The 27,851-nt window shown below is 40.0% G+C and overlaps 2 protein-coding genes across 10 annotated transcripts in view; one reads left to right on the top strand and one right to left on the bottom strand.

Annotated features, from left to right (window-relative positions):
* The window catches only part of LOC147255805 (uncharacterized), a 55,201-nt gene extending 37,480 nt beyond the window's left edge, over window positions 1-17,721 (bottom strand). For 2 of the 3 annotated variants that reach the window (XM_086213783.1, XM_086213785.1), the window contains exon 1: window positions 12,429-12,790. The gene's annotated coding sequence lies outside the window, so the exon portion shown is untranslated. Of the gene's footprint in view, window positions 1-12,428; window positions 12,791-17,557 lie in introns of those variants that run through there. The other variant, XM_086213784.1, reaches the window with a different exon arrangement.
* The window catches only part of nkain4 (sodium/potassium transporting ATPase interacting 4), a 106,804-nt gene continuing 96,414 nt past the window's right edge, over window positions 17,462-27,851 (top strand). For 5 of the 7 annotated variants that reach the window (XR_015117872.1, XM_086213790.1, XM_086213786.1 and 2 more), the window contains exon 1: window positions 17,462-17,875. Coding sequence is in view for 6 of the 7 variants with exons in the window: in XM_086213790.1 (XP_086069916.1) it covers window positions 17,822-17,875 (54 nt within the window). In the remaining variant the exon portion in view is untranslated. The remainder of the gene's footprint in view (window positions 17,876-27,851) is intronic. The other 2 variants (XM_086213788.1, XM_086213791.1) reach the window with 2 other exon arrangements.

The raw sequence follows: 27,851 nt of genomic DNA, 5'->3' as shown, positions 1-27,851 counted from the left end.
TGGGACCTCGACTCTCTTTCATGTGGAGGTGAATGCATAAATAATAAAATTAAATCATCAAAAACAGACAAAAATAGTCCCAACCCTTTTCTCAATATCACACAAACAAAGGATATCATATGGTCCACATCATTCACAGTTATTTTTTCCTTCATTTTTGTTGTTTTGAAAGTACATTGATACATTCTCAAAATGATGCACCTGATACACAGGAATTGGGAAAAAAAGACAGCAATAACAGCCTTCCCAATTAACATATGATTTTAGCGTAAACAATAAATGTCATTCATGGGGTTGAGTATGTCTCTTGCATCTGTACCTAACCATTATCAAAAAGCAACTAGGTGCAATCTGCAAGATGTCCAGGGAGTAAAGCACTAAGTAAAGAGATTTTCAAGGATTCAGGCACCAAGAAATCTCCACCCTAGTTGTGCCACTTCACTTTCTCACTTAACACAATCTGCTGCTTCCTAAAATAGCTCAGTGTTTCTCTGAAGCCAGCTCTTGACTTAAACTTGAGACAGACAGGATGTGTGCTGAAAAAAAGAATATGTAGATGCATAAGCTAAAATATCCTCACTGGGACAAGCAAGTAACTGAATACAAGATTGGCAGATGCATAATATGTGATAATGCTATGTGTGAAAAGATAGATATACTAAGATTTGACAGTTGAAGATCACACACATAAGATATGACACTGTTTGCAATAGATGGGCATGGCAAAAGTTTATGAACTTTGTTTCACTTTTGAACAGTGGAACTGACCTCACAGAAATAAAATCAAGTTCAAAAAGATATTTCCAAATCTTGACAATGCCCCCCAATTTTTTATTATTATTTTTTTTAATGGATTAGCCCCCACTTGCTGATGTTTTGATTCTTTAAAGACAGGGGCAGAGCCTCTGGAGTGGAGTTCAGTTGATGTGAGCTCTCTTTCCACAATCCACTCTTATTAAGCAGCTCCACTAAAAGCCTGCGGATTCTCTTACTAAACCAATCAATATTTGATCTGTCTTGCTGTGGTCCCCAGGGCCCTTGTCTCCACCTTGTATCTTCCTCGAGCTTTCACTGTTCCAACAGTCTCTTCCAGAGTAGGTGTGGAGGTGAGATTGATGCCACCGTGTTGGCATATGTGTGCGTATTTGTGTAAGGGTTAGGGTTCCTTCAATATCAATCCAATTTCAAACCTCAGAAGGTCAAATATTATAAAAATGGTCCTCTGAGGGTGAGCTCAAGAACAAACCGCCTGTTAATGAATTAATAGTCATACCAACAATTGGTGTGAATGCCATCTTGTCCGTATGTTTTTCAAATGCAGAGACTGATCTATTACCACAGAAGTGTGTCACTGTCAGAGTAATTCATAAACAGCTAGTGTTATTGTAAATAGAGTCTATTTATATCATAGGTCAAAGGTTACTCCTTTTGTTTGTAGCATTCTTAAATGGGATCTTCTTTAACAAGCAGGAGAATAGCTGTTGCACATGATGACATTACATGAGTTTCTTCTGATAGTGCAATGCACACATTGCATTACCAATGTGTTTGATACAGTACATGATTTTAGTAAATAAGTTCAGCTAACAAAGTGAGCTATACCAAATTTTGTGTTTATTTTGATGGAAGCTTTTTGGATAGAGGTGTAAAGAACCACACATATATCCAACAAGACATTGCACATAAGCTTTCACTCTGAGCTTTAAAATATGTTTATATAATACACTCCCTTTTCTCTTTGAATACACACACACACACACACACACACACACACACACATACATATATATATATATATATATATATATATATATATATATATATATATATATATACACACACACACATACATACATACATACATACATACATACACAGTTCCATCTACTCTGCTCTGCTGTAGCTGTGAAGCATTATCAGCAGCATCCTGAAAACTGAGGGCAACAATCATGTAACCAACAGCAGAAAGGTCATAATAATGTAAAGTGGTCATTTTAAGGAAAAATATTTTTGGTGAATCAAAACAAAAATATTGGCGACCTAGTGGTGCAGTGGTTAGCACTGTCACCACACAACAAGAAATATCCGGGCTCAAGCACAGGGTCTTCTTGTGTGGAGTTTCCATGTTCTCCCTGTGCCTGCATGGGTTCTCTCTGGGTACTCCAGCTTCTTCCCACAGTCCAAAGACATGCAAGTGGGGACTAAGCTAATTTGATACTCTAAATTGACTATAGGTATGACTGTGAGTGTGAATGGTTGTCTGTCTGGGTCTGCCCTGCGATGGACAGGCGACTTCTCAAGGATGTATCCTGCCTCTCACCCGAAGGCTGCAGGGATAGGCTTCAATATATTCTTGTGAATTCTTTGTATCATATTTTAAAAAAAGTCTTTCCTGCACAATCTGAGGAATGTCCAACATCATGAGCAATCAGTGCATCAATATTAGTATAATTGACACAATTCTGCAGTATATAGGTGTTTAGTTAGAATGATTCTCATATTTGGTTGGCCTAAAAGCTAGCCTTGTCTCAGTCAGTAAGAACATATTAATTTCCTGTGGAAACCTCCATGATCTCTGATGTTCTTGTCAAACTACTTCCTCCATTTATTTCAACAACTACAAACTTATCTGTGAAACAATTTGTCCACATTTTGGCACATTGACCATGTGTCGAGCCATATACTAGGTTTCACCTGGTCTTGTTATATTTAAAAGCGCCAAAAGTCAGCACAGAAACAAAGACATTCACTTGGAATTTGCATGGTGTGCTTCAAAATTTGATGCTGAAGAATTGAAGGTGCCCCTTTCAAATAGAACAAATGTTCTTTCATTGAACATTTTGAAAAAGATTAAGTTATTTATCCCATTCATGTACTGTTGTTTACTTTTGTGCTTTTACATTCTCTCCTTTTACATTGTCTGCTCTGTTTTGTGAATGATTAGGCTCTGCCTCATATATGCACACACACACACACACACACACACACACACACACACACGTACACACACGTACACACACACACACACACACACACGCACACATACACACACACATATCCTTGTACTTATATCTTTGTGAGGACTTTCATTGATGTAATACATTCCCCAGCTCCTCACCCTAAACCTAACCATTTCAACTGACTGCCTGACCCTAACCTTGGCCCTAAACCTAACCAGAACCTAATTCTAACCTCGACCATAAAACCAAGTCTTGACCTTTAAAGGGCCCTTTGAAGATGTGAGGACCGGCTAAAATGTCCTCACTTTCCAAAAATGTTCTCACTCTGTTATTTAATTACATATTCCAGTCCTCAATATGTAGCAAGTACAAGAACACACACACACACACACACACACACACACACACACACACACACACAGAGGGAGAGATGGAGAGTGGGACAGAGGAGACAACTACATGTTAATTTGCAAAAAATGCCCAAAGGCAAACATGTAAATTGTAGATGGCACGACATCAACTCCCACTGTCTGAAAAGCAGGAAAAAATATCAGCATTTTATATTGCAATAAATTTCGTCCCGAGAGACCTGATCACAAGTGCAACCTTAATATAAAGAATGCACACAGTCAATGCATCCTGAGATCCAAACACTGAAACAATATTTGGAGGTGGTCTGAGCCACATGTGCCCACCTTCTTTCAGTAGTTTGTGTGCAAATGCATCCTTGGCCACAATGACTGTCTAATCAGCTAGATCATACAGAGCCATAAATATGGTTTCAACTCTCTCTTTCTCTTTACTCAGTCGCCAGACATAATCTAAAACATGATGCGATGCTAACTCCTTCAGTACAAAAATGTCAGTGACAGATACAAGTGGATGTTTTGGTCTATGCGATCCATAGAAACAAATAAACAAGATTTGTCTCTCTGCGCTCTGAGCAACAAACTGCTACTTGTAATAACTACAAACTTCCATGGGTAAATATGCCACTTAACAACACTGCATGTGGATTTACTCTATATGTTAATTTGCATACTGCTCAGGTAGGTGAGGTCTGATCACCTGTGACACATATGGAGACATGTTACTTGGTTATCTCAGGTAATTCTGTGACTGTGGAAAGCAGAGTTTTGTATCTCAGTGGATTTATCATCTGTCAAGGTTGAAATAATCGTTTTAGTCCCCATGCCACAAACAAAAACATGGGCCAACTTTGAGGGCCCTAAATCCAAAACAGCCATGAGCCTTGTTAGAAATGATCTTTTCAATGATTTGGCCAACAGTGCTTCAAAGTGCACTTTTTCTGGGACTTTGGGGTTCAAGAATCATAATTGCACACAACTGTTCCCTCCAGTCTGTATCTTTTGTGAAAAGCTTTAAGTGACTGAATGGTACATGTTTTTTTCTCATATATCTCAAGGGAGAAGTTGCTGAAAAGGATGGACAATTTCAACATTACCAGCTGGAATCACTCCTTTATATGTAAGGGTCATTTTTATTTGGAGTTTGAGAAGCTGGACATTAGTTTATCTGTCCCTGAAGATGCACCTGTATCTGATAATGAGGGAGATCAGCCCTATTCTGAATCAGATGTGTTTCCATGCATGTAGCTTAACTTGCAATCATTTAGGTGAAGGGTTAACTGCCTCCATGCATTTATTTTGAATCAAAATCCCATTAACAATGACCTTGCACTGCAGTTCAGTTGACTTTCAGACTTTTTTTTTTTATGATTTCAGCTTGTTAGAGCTCTACACTTTCTCAAAAGCCAAAGGACTGTCCACTCAGATCTGAAGCCAGAGAACATAATGACTGTTGACCATGTCTGACAGTTACTGAAGCTTAAGGTCATCCATGTTGGTCTGGCCTTTCACATTTCAGATGCCTGGAGAGGTGCAGAGCTTAAGACAGGTATACAGGTAGGTAACAGACAAACTGGAACCTCTATTTTTTGTTAGTAATGAGATCAGGAGTAATATGGTCTTTGTCTTCCTCTCCTTAGAGCTCTAGAGGTCCTGCTAGGAACCTTTTATCATCTGGGTTTTTATGGGCATGAGGATGAAATGTTAAGTATTGTACAGTATTTCACATTCAGTTTAGCAATATAAATAATCATTCAAAGAGGTGTAGTGAGCAATAGATTCATCACTAATTTCAAGGCATTACTAAAAGCATTTGCACTATTAAACCATCAAATTCAAGTCAGATTTTATTAAGCAAATGCCTGGAAAAAAAATGACACACTTGTAACATGACATTGTCTCATCCCTAAAGATGGCGTGCATCGTTGATGCAGTGGAGCAACTGCAAGATGATCTGCTGAACACTGGTTTATATACACCTAACTTCTTTCATGCACAGGTTTAGGGAGGGGTCCTTACACAATAGAGAGTCAGGGTAATTGTCAATCTATGCAAAAATGAGGACGAATTTTTCTGCGATCTGTAAGCCTATATTTACATCAAATGTGCAAACTCAAAAATGTCTTCTCTATGCATTCCAGAAATGTCCTAATTCCCTGAAGACCCTTACTAATCTGATGTTGGTAGGTTACAAAAGCAGTTTGAAAACATAGAACACAGCCATCTCTGAGTTTCAAACCATTGTGTTTTATTCTGATGCCACACAAACATTCTTTGACGGTCCGGAGCTGAGTAACCTGGCAGCCCTCCTTGATCTGCTGAGCAAGATGCAGAAGGTGGATCCTACCAAATGGATTTTTCTGGGATAAATACTGCAGCATCTATTAATTTAAGGAAGCTAATTTGTATATCCCCCCCATGAGCAACCCACAGTAACACTTTGATGTTGTCTGTATTATTTCTCTGCTAATATGAAAAAGTCAATTAATCAGTGAATTATTGTCTTTCAGGGTTGAGTAGTTTAATATCTACATAAATGGACTTTTTACAAATCCTGCTGTTTTGGATATTTTCCATCGTCATCTTCCACTTATTCCTACACATTAAGGGTCGCGGGGGGGGGGGGGGCTGGAGCCTATCCCAGCATCAACAGGCGAGAGGCAGGGTTCACCCTGGACAGGTCACCAGTCCATCGCAGGGCCAACATAGAGAGACAAACAACCATTCACACTCATATTCACACCTATGGTCAATTTAGAGTATCTAATCAGCCTAGTCCCCAAATTGCATGTCTTTGGACGGTGGGAGGAAGCCAGAGTACCCGGAGAGAACCCATGCAGACACGGGGAGAACATGCAAACTCAAACCCGGAACCTTCTTGCTATGAGGCAACAGTGCTAACCACTGCACCACCATGCAGCCCTGTTTTGGATATTTTACTTGACGTTATATGTTTCACTCCTACCTGCCCAGGGACAACTGATCTAACTTAGCTCTTAGTAATTCTGGTGCAATTACTTTTAGTTGTGCACTGCCACTGTAAAAATTAAGAATTAAAAAAAAAAATCATCAAGCTTCTAAATGAATTCAACTCTGAAGTCCCAGTAACAATGTGCTTTGCAGCATTGTCAGTTCAAACATTGAAAAAATCATTTCTACTGGGGCCAACTGTAGCCATTTTGGATTTAGGGCTCTGAAAAAATTAGCCTGAATTATCGAAAGGGGCATAGGGGCTAAAATTATTATCCAGTTATTATTATCAAATTTTGTAACTAAATTACAATTTCCATCATAAATGATTCAAAAAGTGAGTGAGATGAGCCTCCAGTTTCCATGGTCATGGAATTGCAGGAGATAACCCAACTATTAGGGGCGATATGGCTTGGAGGTAGCATGGCCATCTAGCAACTGAAGGGTTGCTGGTTCGATCCTCACTTCCTCTGGTTATCATGTCGAAGTATCCTTGAGCAATATACTGAACCCGTAATTGCTCCTGATGGCGCTGTGATGGATTGGTGAGGCCAAGCCATCCCCAGGCAACCGATCCTTAACAGATAAGCAGTATAGAAAAAGGAATGGTACCCAACTATTAAAGCCACGTGTGAACACACTCACATTGTGATCATATCAAAATGGATCTAGGGCCTTAGATGATTATCATATCAAATTTGACATAATGGGGAGTTAACAGCATTTCTATGTAAACCAGTCCTTGTTCTTTTAGGATTTATCAAATATTTTTGCTCTTATGTTCAGCAAATTGACATGATGTTGTTGTGCTGCTGCTAAGACATAAATCAATGCTTAGTAATTACGGTACTTCTATACTTAAGGTGGCCCTGAGGGGCAAAACTCGACAACATTTCCCAAAACACAACGACATTTCCCAAAACACAACATTTCACAAAACACAACAACATTGGAATTTTAAATATTAAGATATGTTACATGACTGGCGGCAAGGTGGTGCAGTGGTTAGCACTGTTGCCTCACAGCAAGAAGGTTCCGGTTTGAGTCCCGGCTCGGGCACGGGATCTATCTGTGTGGAGTCTGCATGTTCTCCCTGTGCTTGCACGAGTTCTTTCCGGCTACTCCGGCTTCTTCCCACCGTCCAAAGACATGCAAATGGGGACTAGGCTGGTTGGATACTCTAAATTGACCGTAGGTATGGCTGTGAGTGTGAATAGTTGTTTGTCTATATATGTTGGCCCTGCGATGGACTGGTGACCTGTCCAGGATGTACCCTGTATCTTGCTGTTAGCTGCTGGGATAGGCTCCAGCCCCCCCACAACCCTTAACAGGAATAAGCGGAAGAAAATGGATGGATGGATGTCACATGACTGATATGAATTACATTGTGAGTTTTCATGTCCTGTGTGATTATTTTTCTCTTTAATGTGTGGTTGATACAGTTTTAGTCTAATATACTGGTGAGGAAGCGCATTGCATTCACTGGATAAAAAAAATTAGACACCTTATCTGAAATGATCCCGTAATTACAAGATAAAATAAAGTGCGGTCTGAAAGAAATCAGCGCGTTCTCGCGAGCCTACTTCGCTTTGGTATTCACGTTGGTGTTTACGTAGCTCCGCCGCGCGCGGAAGCATTGGGTCATGACGTCACGCGAGAGCAGCGAGACGGAGAATGTCGGCTCGCGAGTGGCAATCATGGCGCTTTTGCAGTTAATTTGCTGCTACGACCTTCTCAGTTTGAAACACTGCCTTTTGTGTTTCCTAAAAATTAGGATGGTATTACATTAGTATGTCAACACTGCGCAGGAATCTCAAGTCGTTAAGATTGTTGAATATATGCGATCCTGATTCACCACTAGGAAAAGGTCTCTCTCTCTCTCTCTCTCTCTCTCTCTCTCTCTCTCTCTCTCTCTCTCTCTCACACACACACACACACACACACAGTCACATACACTCATACACACACATAGAATAAGGGTTCAAATAAAAGTAAAATCTATTTGATATTTATTCAAATAATAAAAATCAGTGAAGCATTGTAATCTTGGGCTGTTGTACGAAGTCTCTCTTCACACACATGAACTTGTTCCACAAGAGAGAAGATGGTGCTGACACAGGTTGATCAGCAGGCGTTCGACTGCTTATGGATATACTGTATATCTGTATGCATCAAAGGAGCTATGACTAAAGACCTACGTAAACGGCGACGTGAATACCAAAGCGTGCGGGGTAGGCTCACGAAAAAGCGCTGATTTCTTTCAGACCGCACTTTATTTTATCTCGTAAATACGAGATAAGGTGTCTTTTTTTTTTTTTTAGCCAGCAATGCAATGCGCTTCCGCATACCGGAGACGTTGAAATCAATTTTTCTGAACACTGAGTTCAGGTGAGGGCACATCTGCCTGGCAGACTGGCCAATGTACAGGCTCTCAGTCCCTGAGCTATTATGCACACAGCAGATGAGTGCACACGAACACACACACACACGTACATGCACTCGAATGCACAATTCATGGGCCATTTCCTCAGTGATCTGCACAGCTCACATTCCAGTTTTACACCTTTTACTATGATTGACTTTTTCAGAAGCAACAATAACTGTGAGTCATTGTCATTATAAATCATTCTAACGTACATATCATCATACATACCCTCTGTAATGTACATGAGATAAAATAATAACATTCTTTATAACACATAATGTTGATGTCTGTAATGGTAGAACAAGACAGCATGTCTATGCATTTTTTGTGTACGTCTCTGTGTGTGTGTATAGCAGAGAGAGAGAGAGAGAGAGAGAAAGAGAGAGAGAGAGAAAGAGAGAGCAAGAGCCAGAGATTATGACACCTAAATCTATATGAGTGACTCTGCATGTCTTTGAAGTAAATAGTAACATATTAACATTACATAAAGTTTTAATTTGACAAGAAATCACTGAATCAGCTTCCTGGAAACCAGAGCTGCACCTGCACAGCTGCGTGGTGCAGAATTTTTAGATTTCAAGCAGAGTTTATATTAAGCCACACACTTAACAAAACAGCAGCGAGAGGACATCATACTGATTATTCTCATTGTTTACATTCATTCTTCTAGGCTACCCAGGAACTGAATATAGTGTTATTTCCATTTCAATGCAGATCTCTTTCACATACAGTTGATCTAAATTACATTTACTGTCAGTTTGTCTGACAATCCCTCTGCTTTATTCACATCACTTTTACATTTTCTCTTGCAATACATTTTTGTGGTTTTCCTTCCTGTACAAATTCAGTGAGTATATTCATGAGTGTATATTCACCCACCTAAAGCATGAGTGCATATTCACAAATCTGAAGTAGCATTTTTTTTTGCAAGCAACTGATATGCGTGTGTGTGTGTGTGTTTTTTGTGTGTGTATGTAGAATGACCACTCAAACTGACCTCATAACATACAAGGCTGAAATTATTTACAGCTCTCAACTTTTGTCCTAACTTTATACTATGGATCAGTGGTTACCAAAAGATCAGAGGCTTTGTTTGCTTTAAGGTTGTCAAAAGTAAAATAAACATGAAAAGCCCACTTACAACTAAATAATTTATGTACAAAAATCAGTATATAGAACTATTTGTAAAGATAAGTGGTTCCTTCAACAAAAAGTCATTTTACTGACTGTCAACAGAAAACAAAAAGTTGACAAACATACCACTGTATGGTGAACCATGAACTGTGCAATAAAAGTGCAATGTGTAATATTGAAACCATACCTCAGATGAATCAGGTGAATCATGCAGTAACTGTGAGCATGTACTTTCCATCACACACATAGAATTGCACATTAGAAAAGTCATGTCCCTAATTTTCCCTTATTATTACCTTTGCCAAGTATGTCATGTATTGTGGTTTTTTTGACTGTCACCGTGATAACACAAAAAGACTGACGCTGATTTTCACTAAACCTGGTTTCAAATTTGGTCAGAAACAACTTAAAATTTAGTGATGACTTAGTAAGAAACCTGGGTTTTCCTTTAGCAGTGTTGGTGTAAGGTGGCTAAAGCCACCCCAGACATAAACATAAACAGACTGACCTAAAAATTTGTTGTATCAGAGGGTTGGAACAATGACTTATATCGCAATATTGGTTGGAAGATGTGTTCCAATATTATTGTATTGCTGTATTCAAGGACCATCTTTTCTTAAAAATTAAAGGCTAGGTGTAACTTCTACAAAGAGTCTTAGTGCAGGTAGATGAATGAAATGCAGTACACAGCAAGAGTTCCTCTTCAGTGTGTGTGTGTGTGTGTGTGTGTGTGTGGTGCGTGTGTATGTGTGTGTGTTCTCACTTTGTGTACAATGGGCATGTAAACATATGAGATCATATTTGTGTTGCTAATTTTGTTTGAAGGAGCAGTAATGTCATTTGTGTGTAATTATTGTTGTGGATTAGGGAAGATATGGTGCTTTCTATAGAAAACTATGGTAATGGCGTGTCTGAGAGCAGGTATGATTTATGACATTAACAAACACTCATAAATATTAAATCTTGGCACATGCCTGCACATGTTTATAAGTGTGCCCATGTGTGCACAAGAGAAGAAAGGTAGACAGACGGAGCACTAAAGCCACAGAGCCGGTGTGCAAGTGAGAGCTGAGAAAGTGTGTTCATTTCTCTGAGATGAAAGTGGGAAGGGATGATGGGACAGGAGCATGGATGAAGGTGAGAGAGGAGAAAGGAGTGCTTCAGTCCTGTCGCCTTGGGTGCATCAGCAGCAGGAATTGTTCTCTCCCCTGTGGGGACTGCCTGACTGTTCTGTCACCCTTGACAGAAAGCTGACGCTGCCTTAACGTGCTCAACCCCACGCCTGCAGTTCAACATGCTTGATGTTTAAGAGAATATTGAGAATGCCTCGGGAGAAAAGCAGCACTCACACCATAAGACAGAGAGTTGTATTAGTTTGTAGAACAACCAAGAACAGAGGAGCTCCTGTGCTAATTGTGCGTAGGTAGGTTGTGAACGTAATTGCCTGAGATTCAAACCAGAGGTGGAGTTCCATTGGCAATTTGAAATTCAAGCACCTCTCAACAAATTTGTGGGGTACACACTGATAGTGTGCAGAACTGTACACCCCCATTCATTCCTGAAGGCAAAAACTTGACGCGTAAGCTTAAATTCCTCTCACAACAAACTTCTGTACTTCGGCAATCAGCTTGAATTTGGTGTAATTCAGGGCATTACTCATCAAAAAGGCCTGAGATCTGGCCTCAGGGGTGACCTCCTGCTTAAGTCAACACAAAGAGTGTAATGAAGTGAAATGCGCGCGCGCACACACACACACACACACACACACACACACACACACACGCGCGCACACAAAGACACATACTGGAGACTAACCCTTGCTGCATAGTAAGTGCATTTCATTCATCTACATGCACTGAGCCTGCTGTAGAAGTTCTACTCACACCCACGCCCACCCTTTGAGCAGCACAGGGAGCATTTCACCCTCAAGTAGGTAAGAAAAGGATGATACAAAGAATTAGATAAATATGTAGCAATGGAAAATGATTAATCAGCTGGTTATTTAATGAAAAAAAGCAGACCTTGAATTTGAATTAAAAAAAATCACAAATCAATCATGAAAATAAAATGGGTTTTAAAAGCTTTTAACTGAGTTAATGAATTTTTTAGTCTATTATAATCAATCCTGTTGCATAAATATGACTGGAGCCTTTCTTTTATCATCAGTAGCCCACGCCCTCTGGCCTATCAGCGGATTAAGGAGGAGTGCCTGTGATAGGAGAGACCCTTACAATGGCATCATTAATTAGGCTCCCGTAAACACTGCACCACAGTGTGCAACACATGTTTACTTTGATCCAAACTTTAAAAATCCACCTCCCAATCAAGCTGCAATGCACTGCATATTAAACCTTGCCTGAATGTTTTATTGTGCAAGAAGGAAAGCGCACCATTTTCAGTGGAGCAACTTTCACACTTGGCTGACCAACCAAGCGGTTATGCTGCACTTTACTGCCTATGAATGATTGATCGGACAGGTGGGATCATTCAGAGGCAATAACTGATCAAAACTGTCCACATGTCATCAAAGTGGAAGCAAGGACACGGAGATGGGGAGGAGAGTGTACTCACTGGCCCTCTGGTGCGTTAGAGTATCATCCCGGTGTCTCACGGGCAGCTCCTCATCTGAGTTCTCCTGGGACAGCGCGCCTTGATCATCACTATCATTATTTGCAGAGCTCCAGCCTCCTCACAGCCTCCCGTTACTCATTTTCTTTGACATCACGAAAAAAAAAAGAAAAAAAAAACATCTGCACGCTACGTAAATTTCTGAATTAATTCTTGTTTCCGACACGCGGGGAGTCGGTCGCTCGGTATGTAGACCAGAAGTGACAGCAGCGGGTTCCTATTTGAAGGGCGGTTTACGTGCAGGCGGAGGGGCTCGCCTCCTCTTGCCTCTCTCATCTGGTGCCATCAGCGAGCAGCCAGGCAGCACCATCTGATGGAAATTAATGTCAGCATTCACACAACTACAGGCTTAACTTCCTGTTACAGATTCCAAAATAATATTGGCAAAACTAGACATGATAAGTAAAAAATCTCAACGGAGGAGAATAAATGATATTTGTAGTAAAGTATCCCAGATGCCTTCAGGCGAGAGGCGGGGTACACCCTGGACGGGTTGCCAACCCGTCCAGGGTGTACCCCTGGCAGTCCATCGCAGGGCCAACACAAAGACACCATTCACTCTCACAGCCACACCTACAGTCCATTTAGAGTATCTGATTAGCCCACTCCCCTCTTGCATGTCTTTGGACTATGGGAGGAAGCTGGAGTTATTAAATAACATAATACGCCCAAATAGAACCAAGTTGAAGAAAGAGAAAACAACAAATATATGTACATTAAATCAATAAATCATTTTGGTGGGGTTGCTTGAATCACTGAGTGTTCACATCAGTTAGGTCACTTTCTGAACATCATTTTATCTTTTGATTTTATTTTGTTCATGTACAATAACAAATATATTCCAGAGCTTGTTTCTACAGATAGAACAAATATTTATTGACTCAATTTTTTTTCAGGTGAGCTGAACTTGAACTTGAAAACATCCATGTGTGGTGCATGTGTTTTGATGCATAATAGGTACTCTTTTGGATCTGATCATATTAAGAGCTTTAAGTTGGTGCTTTAAAATGTAAAAATACTTATGAGAGAACACCCTATCTTACCAGCAATTATTGATTAATGCTTAGCTTCAGTCCTTTTCACATATTTGACCCTGTCAGCAGCGACCTAATCACATAATATATAATTAGTATCTTAAATTGATGTACTGGGGGCGGCACGGTGGTTAGCATTCTTGGCTCACAGCAAGAAGGATCCGGGTTTGAGTCCCAGCTCGGATCTTTCTGTGTTGAGTCTGCATGTTCTCCCTGTGCCTGTGTGGGTTCTCTCTGGTACTCCAGCTTCCTCCCACAGTCCAAAGACATGCAAATTGGGACTAGGCTGATTGATACTCTAAATTGACTGTAGGTATGAATGTGAGTGTGAATGGCTGTCTGTCTATATGTGTTGGCCCTGTGATGGACTGGTGACTAGTCCAGGGTGAACCCCGCCTCTCACGTGAAAGACGCTGGTAAAGGCTCCAGCCCCCCCCCCCCCAACAACCCTTAACAGGATAAGTGGAAGGATGGATGAATTACTGTAACTGTATAACTGTATTACTTTACAGTATAGTAAACATGACACCTGGGATAGGCCCTGCAGCCCTGACACAGGATAAGTGGTTAAAAAAATGGACTGATGGATGGAATCAATGAATAAATGGATGAATGGATATTGCGGCATATATATCTGTGGATATTTGATGCATATCGCTTGGCTATTTTCTCAAAATGTCATTTCCATTACCATTTTTTCCATTACCATTTTCCCTGGGGTATCAATTCAGTTTTCTGATCATGATAATTTTCTGATTATGAAGATTCTGATCCTTCTTTATTCCGAATACCATAGAGCAATATACAATAAATGAAACAATATAGAGTCATAAGTATCTTACTTATTATTAATAATACTTATTAGTATCTTATTTGCAGTTTCACCAACTCATGAACAGTGGTGTCAAATGAATTCAAGCTTTTATTTAGAAAGAACCCATCTACCTCACTTCCTAAAATTTTCCAGCTCATGTAGAGCTTGACGCAGCTCGAGAGGCCTCCATTCAAATAAGACTGAGCTCGCAGTCGAGTGCCCCCAAGCGACTCAAATTTGAATAACACCAACATTAAGGACAGCGTTTCCAAACTGAGATTTACGTAATTATCAAGCACACAAGAAGAGTGCACAAGTCCACCATTACACATGTAATATTTTATGAGAAATTTCCTAATCTGCTTTAAAATTCAAAAAAGCAGGCACAAGAAAAATCAAAATAATACATATCCATGAAAATACAACTTCCTCAAAGACTGAAATGCTCCTCAGGATAGCCTCTGTGATTATTCTTCATTTCAGTCTGGAATTTCCTTCTTAGTAAAACCGTGAAAAATGGCACATAAGACAGTATCACATGCATGATTTTAAAATGTATGAGCATGTTTCTAAATAAAATAAGCATTCATGTGCTTGTTGGACAGCGAGGAGTGACTCTAATTTGCAGTTATTTTGACTAGTTTGCACTGATAAAATTCCATACCACTGATCTTTTAAGTTAGGTTATGATTTCTTTGCCAATAATTGTATGAACCCCTCCAGTTTTTAAAAATCTTCTGTTTCTAGTTGTTTCCAAGGAGACACACAGTATTTCAGGCTTACTGATGGCATCATTCGTAAGCATGTATCACTAATGTCTTCTAAACCACAATACACTGAGGGATAATCAAGTTGCTCATGCTGTATGTTAAAAAAAATGTAGAATAAAAGGTCTGGCATCTGTCAGCTGAATTGGCTGTTAAATAGTAACAAAACAGATTTCTCTTGAGTGTGTTTCTGCGTAACAAATTCTACCGGTTTGTTTGAGTACCAAAATGTGAGGGAGGAGCAGTTGTAAGAGAAAGAGAGGAAGAATGAGGGGAAATAGGAATGACAGCATAAGACGCTATCAAGGAGAGAAAAGCCTTGGCCTTTTGAGGTCTTTTCCTATTGTTGTCCACTCCTAGCCAGACTGCTTGGTCTCCTTCACAATGCAGGTCCCCTCCGAGCTGCGCACCACTGCCTGTCTTGTCACTTCACATTAAACTCTTTGTGGCAATAATAGCCCCCGAAGGCCTGGACACACTAGTCATGAAAGAAGTATTTGGGACACACTTACATGCACACAGTCAGTCGATAAGGAGTTGTCGTGTAAACTGGGCAAACTGGGGAACACAAAGACAACTTCTATCAAGGCAGAGCTATAACACTGGCCTTATTTTGGCCAGGGCTTTCCTCTCTTGGAGCTCTCATTCATTATGCTCTCACAAGAGATGCAGTTGAGAATGGTTAACTGTACAGAGATCGTGAATGTTAGCTGATGTATTTTTACCAGTAGCTCTCACACTCACTTGCTTATGTGGAACAGCAAAACATAGTGTCTATTGCAAACATATTGCATATGACAACACAAAAGCTGCTGGTGTGTCCATGTTTACTTATAGTCTCCAATATCTAAATTTTTAAAGAACACATATAAGAAGAAAATGTATCAGATGAAATTATATCTGTATGTCCAGATGTGGTAATTACATTCCATATTTGAAATACCACACAAGCATAACCATCATTTAATTACAAAATTGTAAAAACTGGCGGTAAAAAGATAATGTTAAACAGTGCTGATATAGAATTGAAGTTTGACAAAACCCCCAAATCACAATCTACTGGTTACTTTGCTGATGTAAGTTGTACATGCAGGGGCTCTTGTGGGACTCTTCCTGAGATTTCTTCCAGTTCTTCCCCAGTTAGAATTTGGGTTGTTTTCCTTTTCTTGAATCAAGTGTCTAAAGTAATGCCTTGTACAAACTATAACACCCCCTGAGATCAAATGACTTTTTTTTAAGCTATATTTAAAGAGAAGAAGAAAAACTGACTTGACCTGTGCATGCAGAATGCAGGAATAAAGGTCTGTGAAAGGTCCAGAGCCCCCCTGACAAATGCTTTTTTCAGAGAGAAGGCTGACCAGATACAACTTCCTGGATCAATTTTTGAGCAGGACATAGGTGGGAAGGGTAGCATGGGTCATTGAAGGAGTAGCACTTTAAAGGAGCAATGCACAGGAGTGTGTGATGAAATGGGATGTGAAGTGTTCCTCACTCAGCCTGCAGACAATGTTAAAGATTTATCAAGTTGTTTGGAGAGCGGTAGTACCAACCCCACTGCATTCTGAGAGCACTGAAGGAGGCAAAGCCAGAGAGTTGCTCTTAAGATCTTTTCTATTATATATCATATGGAGCAGTGGCTACCCAGAGGGAAAAATCAAGATCCAAACAAAAGTTCTCTATGGTAAAAAGGAGGCAGGGCCAGAAGGATTTAGAGGGAAGAGGGGGGTGAGAGGAAAGGCATGTAGACAGTGATCAAAAGTGGAAGTTGAATATAAAGACAATTCTGAAATACAGCTATTGTTTAAAAAACAAAGGGCATCACTTAAACTTGTTTTTACAAGTGTGTTATTACCTAACTAACTAATTTGTAAGCAGATGAACCAGACAGCACCCAAATTTACAAAACAAAGCATTTTCTCCAGCTCAACACTTGCAAATTTATTTCAATGTGTTTTTTGCCTTCTAAATAAAAGTCACATAGACCTAAAAGAGAAATATGGTATTGAGAGTAAACAGGCCCTGTGGTGTGCCATAGTTTTGAAAATGAATGTGTTTCATCATGCAGTCAAAAGATGGCGTCATTTCTCCATCACTAGTGAGAGTAATAATTTACAGTTTCCATTCCATACTCTGGTCTAAACTAATAAACTGGCACATTCATGCAAGAAAAAAATAATTCAAATGAGGTGAAATGTGACTAACGTTTGCTGTTGAACGACCATGAGGCCATTTTATTTTGCCCCAAATTCGCTGGAAGACATTATTTTCGAGTGTAACCGTACACTGTCTTTTTAAATTGAGTCATTAGACATATACCATGTCATGACAATTAATTGATTGCATCAGCAACGTTTGATCACCTTAAATGCCTCCAGGAAATCAGTCGACGCCCTAAGCCTGATTACAGCCCCCGACTGACTACCCCGACAAAATCTACTCCCTCCTCCCTTTACCTACCGGCGGCTCCAAGCCATCCACCCAGTCAGCCACCTCAGCTACGACCGGCCGGTTGGAGCGAAGAAAATAAACACCGTGAGGGACCAGCTTTGTGCGACCCTCTCGTCGTTTGTGTAGCGGACGAAAGAGACACTTGATTGGAGACAGAGAATGGGACTCCGGCGCTTAAAGCTGGACTGAGTCTGGTCAGCACATTCGAGCTCCTCCGGCCCGCTTCCAAGTCCCCTTCTCCGGGCTTAGAGTCACGTTTGTACCGTTGATACAATGGGCTGCTGCAGCGGACGATGTACCCTCATATGTATTTGCACTTTCCAGTTGGTGAGTTCACTCATCATACTTCTTCCCTTTAACAAGTTTCAGCATTTGGAGAATGTAAACTTTTTTCTTTCTTTCCTTCTTTTTTTTTTTTTTAAATTAACTGCTAATAGGTAAATGGAACCGGGTAACCCATGTTGTTGTTCACATGTTGAAAACAGGATTAGGGCAAACACATTGTTGGTCATAAACGTCACTGTAAAAGTTAGGATAAAAAGTATTACATTTCAGCCTACAGGTTTATATTCTACCCTAACTTTTATGTTTTGGCTGAAATTAATGTTGAATGGAAGTAATAACCCTGTATTGAGGGATTTTGTTTATGATCACTATAAGAGGAAAGGGAATTTTTAGTTTAACACCTGAATGAGGACTTTAGTGTTATGGCAGAAAACGTGTTGCTATTGAGAAACCAGGAACACTGTATCTGAGGTATATAAGGATGGACAGTAGTGGATGATGCTGTGTGATGCAAACTTATGGATTTGAAATGTGAAACTGAGAAATATTAAACCTTCAAACAAACACATACTCATCTACTTCTCAATAAGGAATCAATAATGAAATGATTCCACTTTTCTCCTGCATCAAGTATTACTGCAGGTTATCTTAAGGGTTGAGGAAGTCCTTCATCACAATGCCCAGCCAGCTGTATCTTATGGAGAGATGATCAACAGCCCTTGCATACCCTTGTTATTGTGTTTCAGCTGCTGATCAGCCACGTGTGGGCTTTGACATTTTGTGGTGGTATTAAAATTGAACTTCAATACTTCGACAAACTACTCTGCAGATGAAGGGTCAAATATGAGAGACCTGATGTATTGTATCACAAGAGTGCATCCAAGAAGCAAAGGAGAATAGGTGTGTTTAGTTATCACAAATACTTGTAACAATTGGAAAGCAAAAGAAAGTGAAAGCATCAGTGATAACTATTGCAAACAAATAGCCTCAGTAGATGTCAACATCATTTTGTATTCAGGGTTAAAATTATAATCTGATCTTTGTGGGGGTCTCTAAAATTACTAATGTTCAGAAGGACATAAATAAAAACGCTCCTCTGTACTCTCCCTGGAGTGTGAGGTGGTCCTAGCAAAATCAGGTTTGGAGCTAGCATCCCGCTCAAACAGCAGAGCTAGTGCCAGCCATCGTGTTAGTAGATGTATGGTCCTCTGCAGAAGTTTTCATTTTCTTTGCTGTCCCAAATTCAAAGCTAGACAGGCTAGCAGACCCCGAAGGTAGGGAGTAGCGGCCTTTTCCCCCTTTTTTTTTCTTTTTCCCGGCAGCACGATAGCTAAACTTTTGAGCATTCTGTACTCTATCCTATCCTGTTTTAGTTGATGTGTTTGTCGCTTCTTCTTCGTTTTTTGTTTTTTTTTGTTTTTTTAAATACGCACCCTCCTGGTTTGCATAGTTTATTTTTAATTTTATACTGTGCACCCTGGTGGCTTGGTGGTGAAGTGCAGTATAAACCGTTGTGCACAACAAAATGGGTGCATATTCTTTTTTGGAAAACAGGTTTCTTTTGGTCTATTTATCTCATTAATATAAATAATACTAATTACATTGAAAATGCATTATTTGCAATTGAAATAATGGTTGTTGGCCAGGGCCCCTACAGATGTATGATTTACACTCGGCCTGGTTGGCTTTTACTGTGCAGAAATACAATTGTCTGACCTCCCCAAGTCTTCATTGGCCTGTGTTCACATTACTCTGGGTATGACCTGGCCTGAGCATGCTTTCTTCATCACTAGAGTATGAAATTTTTTTGGGAACCCAGCAGGTCAGGATATGTCTCACTGGGTCACAGAGGCAGGATGAACACAATGTATCTTTCACTCCAGAAGTTGATAAGCCACTCCTGTGACAGCACATTTTACTGAAAGATGACAAATTTGCTCCCCAGACTGTGGGTCTGCTACTCAAGGTTCAATATACTATGAGCGAGGAAAAGAGAAGCAACTACAAGAATTTTTTTTTGTAATGTACTCACTGTGTTGCAACATATCTTGTTTTATATCTGGACATTTTGTTTTACCTAGCTGCTGGTTTGTGCCCTTACCTTGTGAGTTAGGAATAGGTTTAAGGCCTATTATTTTACCAATAGCATTATACAAAAGGTATTTTTCATTTTTGTATGTATGGTGTTTATCCTTGCATGTGCAGCTGTAATGTGCTGAAGCCCATCTCTTTTAATTGTGTCAGTCCTCAGACAGTTAACTTATACCTGAGTGCTGTATGGAATGATCAAACCAGGCAAATGACAGTTTATTGACTAGTATGATCATTACATAGAGCACTTAACTCAGACATTAGATAATTGAGGTTTGTGCCTAAAGGGCTGAGGTCATAATGGACACAGTATTGCTCACTATTGCAATGATGAATCACTCTGTGAAGATGACACACTCAAACCCTCACATGCACACAAACTCAGAGGACTATTTATGAAGGCACCTTAAAAAACACACCTGTTTTCCCTTCCTAGACTTTGGACCTCTTTGGCTCATTAGAGAGAAGGAAGAACACTATTTGTAAAGAGGTTTATAAAGCTGTCAGTGGGCTGCTTGAAAAGTCCCTGCAGACTCCTGGAAACAGCCTTTCCTCAACCACTATTCTGGAATTACTTGACACTTCCTGTTTGGAAATGTTCAAACACACACACACACATGATGAGGTTAAACTGTAAAGACGGGTTTGACTGAACCATGCACGACCTTTGGAAAGGTCACCAGGTTGTAGCCATGTATGCTTATGTGTGTGATAGTGCTCACATGAATATACATGTGCACAAGAGCAGCACAAGGGACCTTCTCTTCCTCAGAGGAAACCTATGCATTGACAATGAGCTAGGTTATTCCCAGTCCATTACAGGGTAAAACTGCCATTAACAAAACATCATACTCCACTCCTCAGATATAAAAATAGCCCCTGTGAACTGCTATGTGTGCTAATTAGCCAGACAAAGTGCTTTGATCAAACCTCTTTTAGCATCTCAGCCATCACCTACTTGAATTGTAGTGCGCTCCCCTCATCAACAGGCTGAGCAGTGGGACTCATCAGTCTAGGACTGAAGGCAGCTGATAATGAGGCTTTATTGATCGAAATGTCTCTCTTCCCTCTTCCTTCTGTAGCCTAACTATTCCAGGCACTAGGGTTGGATATTTGTCAAAGTCCCGTTCAACCCCAGAGAATGGCAAGTGGTTGCAAGAAGACTCTGTCTGCCTAATGATTTGTTTGTATTCAGAAAAACATTTGAGCTTGTGTCTGTCTTAACGGGTTGGCTGTTTGAGATGTTGACCTAAAGTTGACTTTGCATGGAAGCATTTCGATTGGACACATTAGGGAGCTGTGCCAGATGTACTGTGAATGTCAACAACTAAGGAGGAGGGATGCTCTGAGGAGAGCTGATGGTCAGTGCAGCGCGAGGTGATAATGAAACAGGTTTTTTTTGTCTCCAGGAAATTGCATACAAACATAATCATACTGAAAAAGGGTAATGAGCTCAAAACTTAATATTGACCCTGAAAATATTTTTGCCATAACCGTGTATGAAGCATTGACTGATCCAATGTCACAGATTATTTCACCTTTGTACATAGAAACACCCACCGACACAGCTGTGAATTTTGATTGTAGTCATGTTTTAGTGGGGTTGGGTAACCATAACTCTTTTTGAATATCGAAGGAAATGTAGCTTTGTTGATCTGACAAGATCAGAGAATGGCAGGAATGAGCTGCAATGGGTCTTATATGCTCTGGGGCAATCAGAACATGGCTTGAAAGTGGATGACTTGTTTTGTGCTCATGTAGAACAAAGTTTCCCTGTGGTGTCTCCCAGTGTGAAGGAAGTCAAAAACTTAACCTCATCCTCACCCTTTAAAAACTTTGTAGTCAGCAAAATGCAAGTGTGTATGTGTTTAATACTGTATTTTGCATCACAATGCCCACTCTGATAAATAGAAAGAGAATATGCTAACTTTGTAGTGAAGGCTTCTGAGAAGAAAACTGGGTTCAACCAAAGTGCTTCCAAGAAAGTTTCAGCCAAGAAGCACAGTGTCTCATCCTGAAGAGCGTTATCTCTAAAGGCACAACTTGGCAGACATCATGGCATCTCCAACATATTACAAATGATTTAGGGCTGTTTTCCTTGCTTATAATTCTAACTCATTTGCTTTATAGAAGCACTAACATTCAAAATCCCTTTTTTTTAAAATTCATGAACGCAGAGATACTAGATGTCGATCAACATACTGTCTCTCCCACCTCAACACACATTTATTCTGACAGCCATATATATATATATATATATATATATATATATATATATATGTGTGTGTGTATGTATATAGACATATAAGGGATAATCAACTTGGAGGTGTGCATATGTACGGTTTTGCAGATGCAAATAACCACCCGATGCGCAGCATCAAAAACCGTATATACATACACACCTACGAGTTGATTATTCTGATTATACCATGATCATGAAACAGTTTGATGAAGTACATGAGTTATGTTAACAGCTGTATGAATTTGCACTGCCAAAATCACTGGTCAAATTTTTAATGTGTTTCATCTTCGGGGAACTAGTTCCAGCTGCTTGCTGTGTGGAAATGCTGTTATTAGCTGTTAGAGATTGTGTTGAAATTCTACAATTTGCTACTTTAAAAATAAGCAGGTTTAATTGCATTGAAATGATGAAATTGGACTTCAAGGCAATAAAATATTAAGTAAAGGGTAGATTCGAGCTTGTTAAATTATGGAAAAAGGGTGCAACCCCCCCACCACAGTGGGGAAAACTGCACAGAAACAAAAGATGACGCACTGGTAAGCAGACATCCAATACCGTCTGGGATGATTAATTATTTTCTTAAATGTTTCAGATGTTCATACTTTACATTTTGCCATATAATGTACTTATTGTGATTTATGCTCAGTTTTGAGCACTTGCCATGATATGTTTGTCCGTAAAGCTATGATTGGAGACTTGTTAATGATGCGAAACTAGCTTAAATGTTGACCCTCATTTCATGAGTTCAGATATATCCAGAGACTGATGCTACTTTCTCACACCATTGTGGAGCTATTATGGTGTGTTGCAGGCATGCATGTTCTTGAAATTTTCTTTAGTTCTTTGAGTTGTTTATCAGCCGTTAATAGGGAAGATTTGACAGTTTACAGTTGCAGTGACATCACACAGATGATTAAGCTTGAGCCAATCTATGTGCGTGTGTATACGGTTTTAGTCAACACTCTGACAGCAAATCAGAAAAGAGTATTCATATATATATATATATATATATATATATATATATATACCAACCAATAACCTGCCTCTCCACAACATGGAAGCTCCTGTCAGGTATCATAGCGGTTAAGATGAGTGAGCACGTGGGTCAATACATGAGCGAGGCTCAGAAAGGAATTGGCACCAACATCCCAGGAGCCAAGCACCAGCTACAGGCTTACAGAGCAGACAGACCAACCTGTGCACCGCCTGGATTGATAACAAGAAAGCCTACAGCTCAATGCCACACACAGATACTAGAATGTCTGAGACTGTACAACATCAACAGTAAACTGAGAGCCTTTGTCAGAAACTCAATGGGGATGTGGAAGATGACCTTAAAGGCCAACTCAAAGCCAATAGCCAAAGTTAACATCAAGTGTGGCATATACCAAGTAAATGCACTGCTTCTGTTCTGCATAGGCCTGAACCCCCTCAGTCAGATCATCACAAAGAGTGGTTACAGATTAAGTGGTTTGTCTCAATAAGCTATACTTGGCTTGCTTACACTTCTAAAATGTGCATTTACTGCATTGAAACACAGAGACAATCCAAAAGCCAATTAGTAGAGGAAGACATAAAAGTAAAACATGTATGCTGACTTAATTTTAGCTCACTTCTTAATCCTAGAAAAGAAGCCATGTATGAAACCCCCCCAACAAGGCCTCTGCAGTCTATACAACAATCTTGGTAAGCCTTCTAAAAGCTTTCAGCATGAAATGATTTGAGTTTGAGGTTGTGTGATTGTGTTGCCAAACCATATTCTGTGACCAGGCAGTAGATAAAAAGCAGGTAATGGGAAAAAGGCAGTTGTCTGCTTTGGGGTTTTAACAGTTTTAACAGTACTTTAACAGTATTGCACTACAGAAACTCCAGTTCATGCTATTGCAAAAAATGATTATAGGTTTAACATTGTTTCAAGGAACCTTATTATTTTACTTTTTTAAGGTCATTCAAGTCACCCTAATGAGGTACGTCATTTGCCTGAGGGTGAATACACTCAAATGGACCTTTTGTGTTATCCTGAATGTGGTCTTGACCCAGACTGTGTCAATTGCTATGCTTGACAGTCTTCATCCACAGAGGAGCAAACCTCCCTGTGTGGTGCTGGTAATACTGGCCCCATCCATAAAAAGGTGATTAAAACAACTGTCTTCATACTCTGAGAAAATGTATGTGTTGGGTCATGACTTGGCAAGGTGGCTGCATAAAAACCACCAATCCTCATCTCACCTGAGAGCCAAATGTAACCTTAGTGATGAGAATAACTGCTTGAATCTGCGATGAATGTTCAGGGTTCACCCTTAAAATACAACAAGGTTTTTGTTATCTCTGTCCCCATTTTCTATTATTCCCAGCTCGCTTCCCATTTCTTGTCCCTGTTGGAATCCCAGGTTTGAATATCTTTTAATTATTGATTATCATCTGATTTGTCAGAAGGGCAAGAATCTCTGGAGATTTTGAGGAGATGCAAATAGAAAGGTGGAGAGGAACAGAAAGAGAAATAGGGGATGGGTTGTGGTTCTAGAGCTTCCCCTAGATTTACTGCCTTTGGGGGGCAACCTTTAACAATCAGTTACAGAAATCTTATTTATAGTCTTCATGTTATATTAAATAATTATAATTAATTACAATATACAATTTTTTCTTTATTTTTTTTAAATTCATGTAATGTTTTTACAGAAAAATGTAATTGTATTGAAAGGAACACTGCTTACCTGGTGTCAAACTTGAGTGGCACTGACAGGCTTTTTTACATTGCTCAGATGCCAATCATTTATCAAGTTTGTACTTTCTGTATGACTGGCAGGGAGATTACAAAATGGCTGGGACTGGCTTCCTTTGTATGCTGTCTACATATAACCATTCACTCTGGGCAAAATATGAGCCTGAAGAGGTAGGATCTCTATGTTTGGCTTTCCCCCATTTTTGATTTTTCTGTTCCCAACTCCTTATGATGAATTGTTACCAATGAAACCTTTGTTTATACAGTGAGATGATGGAGAGAAAATATGTCAAAAGGAGACATGGGGATATATGATTCAAATGTGGATTAGCGTGCCTAGGTGAGAATCGAGGGCTGTTAGAAAACCTCAGGGGATTGGGCTGCAAGATCACGGGGCGCAGTACACAACTGTTCCTCTAAAGATAGCTCTTCTTGCATATATAGCCTTCAACCTCACCACAAAAATGATCCACCCAAAATGCAACATAGCAACCATCCAGTTATAGCTCTTGTGGGTTGCTGAGGTTCTTTCCAGACCTTGAATGTGTCTTGGGTTATCTAGTAATAAAACAGAGCTAAGTGTGTGGAATAGTGTGAAAACATTTAGAGGTCAGGACCACCAGAATTAGCAAAGTACTCATTTGTACTGTGTATGAATATAAGAGGACATAATTAAACAGTCTACTTGATGCTCATTCTGCTTGCGTATGTTAGACACCTAGCTCCTCCAGAACTCCTTGACTAAAAATAACTCTGTTCTTGTCTGTATTATGTGCACCATAAATTATTTATGTACTGTATTACCTGTTTTAGATTTTTGCTGTTTGTATTCTTCTGATCCATTTGGACTGTTGTCATCTTGCCATCATCCCCTCCTGGCTTGTTTTGGTTAAGCCACTGTTTCTCACACTAAAATAGAGGTGGGACAGTATATTTCCACAGCGGTGCATTGCAATAGACCTCATATGATACATCATTGATACTCTGATCACAATTATTGATGTTTGTGTTTAAAAACATCCATCCATTTTCTGCCGCTTATCCTGTTAAGGGTCTTCCCAGCTGCCTTCGGGTGAGAGGCAGGGTACAACCTGGAAGGGTTGCCAGCCCATTGCAGGGCCAACACATATAGACCAAAAAAAAAAAATTCACACTCACAGCTACGCCTATGGTCAATTTAGAGTATCCAATTAGCCAAGTCCCCATTCGCAGGTCTTTGGACTGTGGGAGGAAGCTGGAGTACCTGGAGAGAACCCACACAGGGACAGGGTGAACATGAGATCTCCACACAGAAAGAGCCTGTGCCCAAGTTGGGGCTTGAACCTAGAACTTTCTTGCTGTTAGGCGACAGTGCTAACCACTGCACCACCATGCCACCCAACTCCATAAATGTTTTCCCTCTAACTGTGATCAAACAGTTGGACAACAGGGATGCACAGAGCACAATTTCCTTTTTTGTTGGATGACCAACAAAGAGGGATGGTGTTATGATAGAAAAAAACATCATAACTGATTAATTACAGAAAGTACAGCTGAATGATACCAACTGCGACCTCTTTTTGCAGTTCTTAACTTCTTAGACATTGTGAGAAATTCCTCTATTGCAGCTGAATTGCTCACTTTTTAATTGGGGCAAAGCCTTAACTAATTTCTAGGACATGGGGAGGCAGAAACAGACAGGAAGGACCAGCTGATTTAAGCTGCTCTCATTTTGGTACGTCTATCCTATTCATTGTTTGAGTGTATGGGTCTTATCATGCTGCATTCTCCTGCTTTTCTTCTGTCAGCTCCTCTGTGACATGAAAGTATGCTTGTGTCTTCTTACATGTTTGTGTGTGTCTGTATGTGATGCAGTCTCCTGTCGCATGTCCCATTTTCCTTGTGAATCCCACACCCCAAAAAGCAATTTTTCTTGCCACAGGAAAGGTTACCAAAACATCAGGGGCCTCATGTATCAATACTTGCGTGGATCTCATACTAAAAACTTGCGGTCGCAAGAAGAGAGAGAGTTGCCTCCGCAAAAAAAATCCGGATGTATCAATATGTGCAAACGCCAGAATCCACGCACATTTCCTTGATACATCCCAATCAGCGTGGAATTGAGCGCAGATGTCGGAGCGACCGGACCCGCCCCCGTTACGCCCACCTATAAATACACAAATTAAATATATTAAATAGGGTCTCCGCTGTCGGCGATCGCAAAATAATGTCAAAGTAAAAGAGGTTCACGGCGTGCGAGCTGGTCGGGAAGGTGGAGGAGAAACAGCAGTTTGTTTGACATCCAGTGGTGTCAGGATAAACAATGAACATTGTGAGTGGGATAAGAAGTGAGAGAGGGTGAAGGCGGTGGGCTCGGAGCAACGCACCGATATCTATATATATATATATATATATATATATATATATATATATATATATTATGGCATGCCGTTCAGGAAATTAATCTTTGAATATATTGCGTGAACCTCTGAATATATAGAATGAAACTCTGAATATATATATATTCAGAGTTTAGTATAAACAAATATATATATATATATATATATATATATATATATATATATATATATAGGGGGTTGGGTTCTAAGGATGAACTCTTCACGTGATCGCATCAAGATTTCCAACTCCACTGACGTGAAAAACGAAGCTCTCCGCTTCTCCGTCGCCATGGTGACTCGGTGAATCGGGGCTCCATTTATGCTGGCTGAGTTGTCGTGATCGCGCTTTACCCCAGGTGAACCTACTCCGAGTTGATCAAACCGATTCAAATCTGCTGTTCTGAAACCGAAAATTCTGAGTTTTCTATCTTAGGGTAGATCAACTCGGAGATCAGGATTCAACTCAGGGTTTGATGAACTTGCTTTGTGAAACGGACCCCAGGTCTAGTACCACACTCCTTCAATGAATTTACACCCAACAATTCTCCATGAGCAAGCACATCCTGCAACAGCAGTGACAAAAAC

The sequence above is a fragment of the Aulostomus chinensis genome, chromosome 9 (assembly GCF_037954235.1).
Source record: "Aulostomus chinensis isolate RoL2024-O1b breed Wild chromosome 9, RoL_Achi_v1.0, whole genome shotgun sequence".
Lineage (NCBI taxonomy): Eukaryota > Metazoa > Chordata > Actinopteri > Syngnathiformes > Aulostomidae > Aulostomus > Aulostomus chinensis.
The sequence above is the reverse complement of the archived record's forward strand: the minus strand, read 5'-3'. Positions and strand labels throughout refer to the sequence as shown.